General features: G+C 32.3%; 1 protein-coding gene across 8 annotated transcripts in view; it reads right to left on the minus strand.

Annotated features, from left to right (window-relative positions):
- LOC134724564 (E3 ubiquitin-protein ligase HUWE1-like) overlaps positions 1 to 12,450 on the minus strand; it is a 108,989-nt gene that overhangs the window by 14,462 nt on the left and 82,077 nt on the right. For 5 of the 8 annotated variants that reach the window (XM_063587717.1, XM_063587725.1, XM_063587693.1 and 2 more), the window contains 8 exons: positions 9,082 to 9,364; positions 6,508 to 7,724; positions 5,541 to 5,698; positions 4,907 to 5,023; positions 4,186 to 4,394; positions 3,563 to 3,814; positions 2,847 to 3,032; positions 2,323 to 2,517 (listed from right to left, as the gene is read on the minus strand). In XM_063587717.1, coding sequence (XP_063443787.1) covers positions 2,323 to 2,517; positions 2,847 to 3,032; positions 3,563 to 3,814; positions 4,186 to 4,394; positions 4,907 to 5,023; positions 5,541 to 5,698; positions 6,508 to 7,724; positions 9,082 to 9,364 — 2,617 coding nt within the window. The remainder of the gene's footprint in view (positions 1 to 2,322; positions 2,518 to 2,846; positions 3,033 to 3,562; positions 3,815 to 4,185; positions 4,395 to 4,906; positions 5,024 to 5,540; positions 5,699 to 6,507; positions 7,725 to 9,081; positions 9,365 to 12,450) is intronic. The other 3 variants (XM_063587699.1, XM_063587686.1, XM_063587708.1) reach the window with 2 other exon arrangements.

Genomic DNA, 12,450 nt, shown 5'->3' on the forward strand with positions numbered 1-12,450 from the left:
GTACTTAACAGGTAAATTGCAGGTGAAATGATATAAGAAGATGTGATATGAGTGCAAATGAGACAAATTGAACTCTCCATCCCAGTAATGTTATTTTCATTTATCATTAAAGGCCTATTCCGTTAGCCAGTTGTACATATGTTATGATACACTTTGTCAATCATAACATGTATATAACTATTGTCTCCTGCTTAAAATCAAGAAGTAAAAACCTAAGATAAAAGCACTTTGTTTATACTAAAATTACGAATTAAAAATAATTGTACAGCATTCAAATCCATAAACACATCTTTCTTACAGCACATTTTACCCAATTTTTAGTCAGTATCTAATGGTAATATCTTTGGTTAGCTTGCCTGTTAGCTGAACTGTGAAGTCATTGTTAGGAAAGGTAAACTTCCCTCCTTTAATAGTAGACTAGCCCAACAGATAAAAAATCTATCTCTCTGTAGGACTTAGCTACTTTAAAAGGAGGGAAGTTTATCTTACCTAACAATGACTTCAAGGTTCAGCTAACAAGCAAGCTAACCAAAGATATTACCATTAGCTACATACTGACTGAAATGTGCTGTAATATGATTTCGTCTCTTCTATATTTGGCGTAATTGTCGATCACAAAGGCCATCTTTTCTTTGTCTGACATACGTACTGGTGGGGGCATTAACAGAGTTCGTATAAAATCCCAATGAAGCTATTAAACCAAGAGTTCCAAATGGTGAAGTTGAATTCATCCCTTCGTTCATTTTATGGATGCCATCACGAATTGGTTGACCGTTATGCCGAATATGTACTTGTACGTTGTCTAAGAATGTATGACATTTGTCATCATCATTTACCAATTGCAATGTCACTTGATTTGTCTTTATACTCTCTGCTCAGCCAATGTAAAAGTATGAACTTACCTGTAAATCCAATTAGGAAAAAATATAAAAACGGCGCAAATGAAAGAATGAAAAATTTCAAAATCGGCGCAATGGCATACGCCCCTAATTAGAGCCTTATCTTCTTACAACAATACACTTTCTATCATAAAATGATATAATGCAGACAGCTGTACCACCCAAATCAGTGTGACATGTTGATTGTTTAACCACATGACCATGGTTTAGGGTGAAAAGATTTATATCACATAGTGTCTGATCTGATGTGCTACGAGAAACAACCAGAAATTCGCCATGTTGTACATTTTTGTATCAAATAAACCATGAAGGGTCCAGGAGAATTTCATTTTAATTGTTTTAATAACCACAACACATTTAACAGAAAAAAAGCCAACTTTTTGTCCAATTGTCCAGCTCTTTGAGCAAACTTTATTTTTTTCTCTTTTCTGAGGAAACTCTTTATCAACTACTGAACCCTGAATTTTATAGGTATCTTTCAGATCAATAAAATCTTGGCAATATTTGGGATTGCTATGCTATCAACTACAATTAATGGCAAATTTCATATAAAATGTTTAACTTTACTATGAAAATGTGTGGCAATATGCTTCAACCATGAAACACCATACTAAATAATATACATATTTCCCATGGGTTTCAAAGAACATGAAATACTTTGATTCTGAAGTTGAAATTTTCAGGGTTTTTCTCCCTTATCATTTTGATTATGAAGTAATACAACATTTGCTACTATCTATTGCTTAAAGAAATGAAATCTATCAAATATGCTTCTATGATTTTTTTTTTGTTTTTGATGGTACCTTGTGAATTGAGAACAAGTCTTTTTGATAATAGATTTCCTTGGTTTGCCAATGTCTTGTCTTCAAACTTTACATATTTTCTTGCAAATATTTATATGATGCAAACATCTGTATAACCCAAATCAGTGTGACATGTTGATTGTTTAACCACATGACCATGGTTCAGGGTGATAACATTTATATTACATAGTGTCTGATCTGATGTGCTATGAGAAACAACCAGAAATTCGCCATGTTTACTTCTAAATGTACATAAAAGTTGCTTTGTGAAAATAATTCATCAAAACTTTTCAATAAATGTCTGATCTTCTCCAAATTATATACTTTTTCCCACAAATATGTATCGGATATAAACATCTGTATAACCCAAATCAGTGTGACATGTTGATTGTTTAACCACATGACCATGGTTCAGGGTGATAAGATTTATTTTACATAGTGTCTGATCTGATGTGCTACGAGAAACAACCAGAAATTCGCCATGTTGTATTTGTGTATGTGTCCATCTGTTATGAAAGTTCAACAGTTTTAAATATAAATAATATACATATTTCCCACGGGTTTCCTACTATTGCAATCATTATAAAAGTGTTATGCAAGTTTTTAAAGCTATATCATACCTGCAAACTTGAGGAATTTCTGAGTATCAGGAGGGAGAGATGAAATTGAGGACACAGAATTTTCTCTGGCCAAGGCTGGTGTTTCTGAGGAGGTAGATGCAGCAGGCGAGGCAGGAGCAAAATCAATGTTCAGGTGAGCTAGCTGATCTTCTCTCCTCTGAGATGACTGATCTTTGGTCTTATTTCCCTTCTCTCCTGTAACATAATATTTTTATATTGATAAATATCTGTTAATGTAGACTTATAATTATTTCTTTCCAGAAAGTAAGAGAAAGATGACTTAGTGATTTTAAAACTTTAAATGTCACTATCAGAATGAAGATCACAAAGTTAAAATTTCATGGGTTAATCTTAAAATTCCTGTAAAGCAGATCCCTTTCAACTGAAAAAATGTATTCCAAAATCCTTTTAAAATTTTTAATTGGCTTTTGAGGCCCCTCAAAAACAATGTGTATTACATCTTAAAAATTGAGGTGATGAATTTGATAAAACAAAATCCTTAATTTATTTATCAGATAACTTACCAGAATGAACAATAAAGAAAGCTTCCACTGCTGGTTGTAGTATCAACACTGCATGATGATCTGGTGTCTTATCTAATTCTGAAAGGCACTCTCCTAAACACTGCCACAATTCATCTAAGATTAATTGTTCACTTAACCTGGGGAGTACCACTTCTTTCTTATCTTTCTTGTCATTCTGACTTGATCCTGAAAACATTAGAAATCATATGTATTCTACAAGTAAACTATACCACAATACTATGGAATTTTCATATTTTGTGGATTTTGTGAACTATGAATTCAACTTTATAAATTAATTTTATGCAGAGTTTGATGAAACTACAAAATCAAGTATAAAAAAAATACAATTTTTCTTCTTTCAAGTAAATTTGATATCCTTATTTATGAACCACTGCATTCTAAACGAAATATTGACTCTACGAGTAAACATTAACTGGTTTCCTCCAAAAGAGTTTTTACCAGAGGCTTTTCTTATCCAATTTATTTGGTTTAATGTATACTCTTCAGTTAGCATTGTGAATCAGTTTCACAACATTAGATGAGACAAACTCAAGTTAGAGAACAGAAACTAATTTTGGGACATCTCAATTACATTAAAAGGAATACATTTAATTTCACAACCAGACTATGAAAAAGACATGCAATAATATGCATATAGAATAGACATTTTCTGAAAGGTAGGATGTCAATCCAACCATAACAATGTATCAAATTACCTGGCTGGTCTACATCCATAGGTGTTTCTGATGTACTGGGTGCATTGACAGATCCTTCAGTTGTCTCTGCTGAAGATGTTGGTGTACTTGACGTGTTGCCTTCAGCACTTGATGGCTCTGAAACAGATTCCCCTTGTTGGCCAGCAGCAGAGGGAAGCTGATTACCACGTCTTCCTACCATTTCCATAATTGCTTCAGCTTCTGCTTCAATTGCATCCATTGCCTCTGCAATGTTACCCAAGACTCTTAAATCTGAATTATGAAATGTTGTCGGTTTTGTTTAAACAAAAACTTGTATATCGTTAGACAAATGACAAATCAATATTTTGTATTGACAATCTTGTTTTTTAAATAAACACCAAAGAGGGACTTTGTCTTTTCTTTTTAATTATATCCTTTAAAAGAACTTTACTGATTCAAATGCTGCCTCAAATTCAGTGTAATATGTTCTCTCAAAATTCCCATAAGGTCTTCAAAATACACTGTTTTTATACCAAATATGAAATTTAAATGGAAAAAAAAACATCCTTAAAGAAATTCTTTCCTCCTATAAATTTTTCTCTTGAAAGTTTTATGTTTTCCTCCAATTTTTAAGTATGTAAACAAAACTAAAGAGTACATACCTCTATTAGCCCTTCCTCCTCTTGCAGAGTTTTTCTTGCCCACAGTTCTTGCAGCATCTCTGAGCTGAATGATAACTTTCAGTATTCGTAGGAAGAACTGCTGACTGGATGTCTTGCTAGTTAATGCTGTCATAGAGGGTAATTGTAATTCCCTTCCTACTTTCACTTTCTTTGAGGCACTTACAAGAAGATTCTGACCAGGGTTGTACCTATATTGTTAAAACATGAAACTGCAATTATTCTGCATTGTCTTAAGTATGATTGACTTGCCTAGCTAAATTTCCCACTACTCATAATAAAATGTAGACATAAGACAGTATTGAGGTGGAAAAAAGAGAAACAGATGTAGAAATTAAAATTTGTGTATTTAAAGATCAAATTCCAATCATGTTCTTTTGACATCAATTAGATATTTTTTTAAATAAAGAAGAAAAGACAGCTTGAAATCACTGCATCCACCAATCTTACCATAAAATCAAAATTTCATTAAAAATTGCAAAATATTTTTCAATGTAGAACAAAATACAGCCTTATCAGAACATTTCAAACCACTTTAGGTCAAATAATGTGAATATACATAGAGGAATTAAGCATGACAAAAAGACAACTGATTAAAAGTAGAATTCCAAGTAAAACTTGTTATTTGAATGAAATAAGACCAATGAATAACATCTTTACTAGATATTCTAAAACTGGTTTTATTGTAATATAACAAACATACCTATCTGCAATGAAGCCTTTAGTTGATGTAGACTGTGTAGTATCCATATCACGGGAATCTTCATCATCTTCATACCGAGACTTCACATTTAACTTTTGTAGTTCTTCTATTAAGGTTCTGTAAGAGATGCACAATAAGTATTGCCATAAACATTTAAGAAAACAAGCATGAAGATGAAAAGTCCGGAAAACTGATTTGCTGGACAGAGTGCAAACCTATAGTCCCCTTTGACTTCTTTGGTAGGTGATTGATAAATATCATGCACACCCTTTAGTTATAAAACAGTCATATATCATAAACCAATTAGTGAACTTATTGAGAAATGGTGTGGCATAATGTGAAGGCAACTGTTTTTGGACATTTTAAATGAAGAACAGAAAACTTGTTTGGAGTAAATTATGATTGTAAAACTTTTTTTTGGATTTGGTCCAATAAGTTTACATTATTGTGCCGTTATAAAAGGCCAAAAATTTATTGATGTCTTAGTTAATTAAATGTAGTGAACACAGTTTCTGAAAGAATTATAGTTCATGGTTGTTTTTTAAATCATACAAAACATTCTTTATTTTTTTATTTTTCTGGTGTATCTTTGAAGATCAATACCTGTTCACATAAAATAAAGATTATATCTCACCTAATATGTGCACAAACTGTAAAACCTAATTCTCTAGCACCATCCAATAATAGACCTAGAACTGCTTCTCTAGTAGAAGAATTTGCCCACGACAGTTGAACCAACAAATTTGTTGCATCCTCTAATCCTTCTTCTGAGCATGATTTGGATGTTAGCACCTAAAGCAAAAACACAGATATTGGTTAAGCTAATACAAAAATAGTAGTTTACAGCATCTTTAAAGATTGAAAATTAGATATAACAGCTGTTTTCGTTTTAAAGTCCAGATATATTGGTATTCCAACTTTTCAAGGATTGACAATTTAATGTTTTCAAATATTGTACACAGATGCTTTTATTCTCCCCAACAAGGGATAAAGCTTTGAAAGAACACAAAATTTCAGTATTAAAACTTAATTATCAGAACAAGCATTGTGTGTCCTGACAGTATGATTTTCTTATATCGTTTCATTCTCATGTATGTAGTTATTTAACAGAAATCATCTAATTGGTTATTTCCCTCATTGTAAGGGCAGATGACAAATGTGAATTAATTATATCACAGTTTTCATTCTATTACTGATTGCCAGCAATGAAGTCCCAATGTGTTACACTTAATTTCATTAATTTTTTTATAAATCTTTAAAGAAATTTGAGTTTTCCATATGGTGAGGTATTTTTGTCCATCACTGAATACCTGTCAGACCCAGTCATGACCTTTAAACTTGAAATGTCTACTTTTTTGTTATTTGCCTGCTGTCTCATTGACATTTACCCAAAATCTTGAATTCATAATCAATTGAGTTCATTCAGTAACAAACTCTTTTCTAGCACACTAATTTTTATTTGCAATGTTCTCCCAGTCACCAAGAATCATCATGATCATTGTATCAAGATTTCAATGTAATCATATATGAAGATTTTAACAAGACAGTTGACATGCAACTAAGTAATCAAAATTGTATGTGCTTGTACTTAGTTATCATACCTTAACTGCCAATTGTAACTGGTTTTCTAAAATAGCACTTTGTTCATCTAATTTTTCCTCATCTTTCTTTTCAGATTCATCTTCTTTCTCCTTAATTTGATCAGTAGCTGTGTTAGTTCCCATTGATGCAGTTGCTCTTGTTGCAGTTGATGTTGTAACAGCTGAAGCCCCCGTTAATGCAGTAGTACTTATTTGTGCTTGGGCACCACCTTGGGGCATCTCTGTTATTGTAGTACTGGACTGGGACTGAGCACCTGACGAGTCAGCTAATCCATTAGAAACTAAACCTAACAGTCTAAGCAGTCTATCCGTCAATAATTGACTTCGTTTGATAACTGGATGATTTAACATGCACATTAAAGCTCCTAAAGGTGACGTTTCATAACTATGAAATTGTGTATCTCCCTCAGTGAGAGGTATACTATGAATCCGTTGCATACCTTTACCTTTTTTACTACCACTTATACTGTCTAATTTGACTAATAAATCCCACAAATCAGTTTCTGGTTCAATTTTTTTAGGACTAGCACTAGCCCCAGGTTTAACCTTATCAGTCTCTTTTTTCTCATCTGTATCACATTTTCCAACTTCTTTCGCTTTTGTTGACGGTAAAAACTGACTTGGAAATATTTTAGCAAGCGCTATTAAGGTATCTAAAGCATGTCGACAAACCATTGGAGCTGCTTGTGTATGAATTGTCACTGTCCCACTAGCAGCACTACTGTGCTTCTTACCCGTTTTATGAACTTGGAAAACATTTGCCCGGCAACCTAAAGCTGCCTCTAAACTCATCGACAGCCAAGTACCCTGATTTTTAGTATCACTTTTCATTGTAACAGGACTGTCTAATGCAGATTTCCTTTTACTTTTGTCAGGACTCTTGCCCTTCTCTTCTTCCATCTGACACTCTCCAGTTTTATGAAGCATTGATAATAAAGCCTTAATCACCCAAATACGTGTTGGTCCATGATAACACAAGTTTCTTAAAACTCTATGTAAACGGGTTGTGTTGAGCTTTGGCTCATCAACAAACAGTAATACTAAGAGACAAGTCATTGCTTCATGATCCAAAAGAAATCGCCCTCGCACTCTTACAGCATTGTTTTTAGGGGTACTATTAGATGGTCCAGACCTTGAATTAAAAGGCCAATGTCTTCCACTAGTAGGTACAGCTCTGATTGTGTATCTTCCTCCTCCAAGTCTTCCACCAGAAAAACCTGCAATTTTTTTTCAAAGTAAATATTTTAGTTATCTATTTATTTGAAAGTTTTTGGAAAATATGAAAAAAATTGTGAAATTTTATGTTTCATGTGCATTGAAGTAAACTTCCTTATTCAATTTGTTTGAGTATCTAACAGACTGGCATTTTACACCAATTTTTGGTCCAGATCTCTGATGTCTGACCATGCAGAAAATTATGTTTGAGGAACACAATTCACCTGAGCCAATTACAGCTGATTGCATTGAGTGTGTAGGTAAATGTGATATCTATGGTTAGCTTGCTTGTTAACTTTACCATGAAGTCATTATAAGTTAGGTAACTACCCTCCTTTAAGAGTTGACTAGTCTGACTGACAGATAGCCAATCTATCTGTAAACTGTAAATTGTAGTAAAAGGTATCTCAAATGAGTCAAATAGTAACGTCTCTGGCATATCAAGGGTCAAAGGTACAATTGTTTTGACCAAAAAAAATGTTTTTGGTTAAATTTTCACAAAGGAAATGAATGCTTGTTTTTGTATTTGGGTGCAAAGCCTATGACCAAAGCACTTGTGAAGCACACAAAGCATAACTCTTTTAATCACATTTATATACTACAACCATGAAAGGCAAGGAAAATCATTTTTTTAATTGTTTCCTATTAAAGCATTGTTGTGGTATTATCAAAGAAAGCTCGTGAACATTCTTTTTAAATGGAAAAAAACCCAAAATATACTTTTGGACAGCCTCCCAATTATTGTTTGCCAATCAAAATTATGTATTATTATCAATGAATATACATTTCTTCAATTCTGGTTTCCAACACTACACATTCTAACACAGATTTATCAATAACAAAAAAGAATCATGGACAACCAAATCAACAAATCAACAAAAATTAAATCTAATATATGATATGTTTGTCCACATGCGAAACACAGTGCCAACTATTAAAGCACAGGTCTGTCTGTAAAACACATTTATATTTGGAGAGTTTCATATCTGAATGACAACAGTGTATCATACAAAATGTGTTAAAAACACAATAAATCTCCAGTGCCTTCTAATAGATAGCATTTCATACTAAAAATGTGCACCTAATGCATAATTCTTTTGATCACAAATATATATACTACAACAATGAAAGAAAAGTTTTTTTTTTTTTTCATTTGTTTTCCTAAGCATTGTTGTGATACTATCACAGAAAGCCCATGTTGTCGTGACTATTGCATCTGAATTGGAAATAAAATAAACTATAACTTTGGAATGCATCCAAATTATTGTTTGCCAATCAAAATTATGTATTACATATAAATGTAACTATAAGATATTAAAGCAGCTATAATCAATTGATAGATTTACTTTATAGAATTACCTGTACCTGAATGTCTCAAAATGGCAGAAAGTGAACCAGCACCAGCCTGAGAGAAGAGACGATCTATTTCCAGTTCTCTCCTCAAAGACTGGGCCTCAGTGGCTAGATCTGATGGTAATACTGCCACCATGCTATCATCCATTTCAGCCAGAACTTGTCTTCGGAGAGAGGTCGGCAATGTAGCAAAGAAACTGTATGGATCTACGGGTGCATCTGAAGGAGGTTGAGCCGGCTCTGAAAGGGCTTGTAATCTGGCTTGTTCAGCTCTTTGTTGGGCTAAAACCTACAAAATCACATATCACATATTAACTTCTACACTCATCAATTTACAAAGTTCTTTGAAAGATATCATCAATTTATCAGTTAACTCTTTACTGGATACAACATTTCAGAAAAACATATTTCTTGATTACCACATTTTATAAGAAGCATTATTGCATTGAAACTGTTTATTTTTCTACAGCAATCAAACCAAATCATGTAAAAAAGTTATTTGGAGAATTGTTTTATCAACATATACTTTGTTCAATTCTTTGTTTCAAAACTTCAGGAAAAAAATGAAATCTAATTTAAGATATGTTTGTCCACATGCGAAACACAGTGCCAACTATTAAAGCACAGGTCTGTCTGTAAAACACATTTATATTTGGAGTTATATATCTGAATGACACACAATGTGTCATACAAAATGTGTTGAAAACACCATAAATCTCCAGTGCCTTCTTAAATAGGGTAACTTACATGCCTTAGCCTAACAGCTTAATTTTTATCTTGAATATCAGTTGATGCAAGTTTAAAAAGAGCCCTACCTGTACTAGTTACCAAATTCATGTAAGCAATGGATATGCATATTATAAGAGAAATGAGTGAACACAGTCCTTTAAATATTTATAGATTATCATTAGTTATCTCAACAAGATTTATTTTCTCGATTGAGTCTGTAATGTGAAAGTGAGAAAAGCAATTGAGTTGAGACAATCAATGGTATTCTGTTTATCCCTATTTTGCTTATGACAAAGTTGAGATTTGCATTGACATTGGCACGTGCATCCTTAATTTCTAGCAATAATTTTTCATCCTTTAAAACAACTTTAATTTAAGATATGTGTGTCCACATGCGAAACACAGTGCCAACTATTAAAGCACAGGTCTGTCTGTAAAACACATTTATATTTGGAGTTATATATCTGAATGACACACAATGTGTCATACAAAATGTGTTAAAAACACCATATATCTCCAGTGCCTTCTTAAATAAGATAACTTACAGCCTTACAGCTTAATTTTTTTCTTGAATTTCAGTTGATGCAAGTTTCAAAAGAACCCTACCTGTACTAGTTGCAAAATTCATGTAGCAATGGATATGCATTTTATCAAAAGAGAAATGAGCGAACACAGTCCTTCAAATATTTATAGATAATCATTAGTTATCTTAACAAGATCGATTTTCTCGATTGAGTCTGTACTGTGAAAGTGGGAAAAGCAATCGAGTTGAGAAGATCAACAGTAATCTGTCTATCCCCATTTTGCTTATGACAAAGTTGAGATTTACAGCAGCATGTGCATCCTTAGTTTCTAGCAATAATTTTTCATAGTTTAAATCAACTCTAAATTAAGATGTTTGTCCACATGCGAAACACAGTGCCAACTATTAAAGCACAGGTCTGTCTGTAAAACACATTTATATTTGGAGTTATATATCTGAATGACACAATGACACACAATGTGTCATACAAAATGTGTTGAAAACACCATAAATCTCCAGTGCCTTCTTAAATATAAAGATAACTTACATGCCTTCGCCTAACAGCTTAATTTTTTTTAAATTTCAGTTGATACAAGTTTAAAAAGAACCCTACCTGTACTAGTTGCGAAATTCATGTAAGCAATGGATATGCATTTTATTAAAAGAGAAATGAGCAAACACAGTCCTTCAAATATTTATAGATTATCATTAGTTATCTCAACAAGATCGATTTTCTCGATTGAGTCTGTACTGTGAAAGTCAGAAAAGCAATGGAGTTGAGACGATCAATGGTATTCTGTTTATCCCTATTTTGCTTATGACAAAGTTGAGATTTGCATTGACATTGGCACGTGCATCCTTAATTTCTAGCAATAATTTTTCATAGCTTAAATCAACTCTAATTTAAGATATGTTTGTCCACATGCGAAACACAGTGCCAACTATTAAAGCACAGGTCTGTCTGTAAAACACATTTATATTTGGAGAGATAAATATCTGAATGACAATAGGGTGTCATACAAAATGTGTTAAAAACACAATAAATCTCCAGTGCCTTCTTAAAAAGGATAACCCGCCAAAAGCTGAAAAAAAATCTTGAATTCGGTTGAATGTTTAAAACAAGCACATACCTGTACAATTTGAGGACTTTGTTTTTTCAAACTTAGTGCATATATATGTGAAGAAAAGTCTTAAAAGACTACTATGTAATGTTTTGTTAAAAAAAAAACTATGGGACTTGGCATTATTGTTTTTTAATATTTTATATTGTTTTCTACAAATTTTTTTGAATATATTTGGGACTTTTATTACTATCAATGTAATAAGTGCTTCTCTCTTGTTTAGCCAATTCCTAGTTTTATCTAATATTGCCTTGAATAAGGTATTATTTATGTAATTTTATACATTGATCATGCTTAAGAGTACCATAATGTTTTATATAAGCATAGGAACTCCACCAAAATGGCACAAAAATGTTTTTACCCAATTTGGGATAGATTTCCACAGATACAATAATTTCTTTCAACCAGCCTATAAAAATTTATTATGGATAAATATAAATCAAGAAAATATTTTAGAAATTTTTTAATTTTGCATTGCATGAATCTATTAGATGAAAATTTGTGCCTCTACTCAGAAATGGAGTGAAGTCTGTCATCCCTATATAAGAGGAAATTGCAAAATCATGTTTTAGTAAGGGAAATAGATAATTTAGATCAATAATGAATAAAGCATGTTTAAAGTTCCTTACCCTGCAGGAAAAAAAATATATATAAAAAAAAAAAAAAAAATATTCATGATATCTTTTCCACTATAACTAGATATGTTTGTTCACATGCGAAACACAGTGCTTACTATGGAAGCACAAGTCTGTCTGTAAAACACATTTATATTTGGAGAATTTATATTTGAACGACAACAGAGTGTCATTAAAAAACGTGTTCAAACACACCTATCTCCATAGCATTTTTTTTTTTAAATTAACTAAACAATATTCTTCAAAACTGTTTTCTTAAACTTCAGTTCATATAACAGTTTAAGATAAATAAGTTGAATAAGCGATGTTCCCAAACAGAAACTTAAAATCATATGAAACGAGTGAGTGGTGAAAAATAATGTTTATC

The sequence above is a fragment of the Mytilus trossulus genome, chromosome 1, assembly GCF_036588685.1.
Source record: "Mytilus trossulus isolate FHL-02 chromosome 1, PNRI_Mtr1.1.1.hap1, whole genome shotgun sequence".
Classification (NCBI taxonomy): Eukaryota; Metazoa; Mollusca; class Bivalvia; order Mytilida; family Mytilidae; genus Mytilus; species Mytilus trossulus.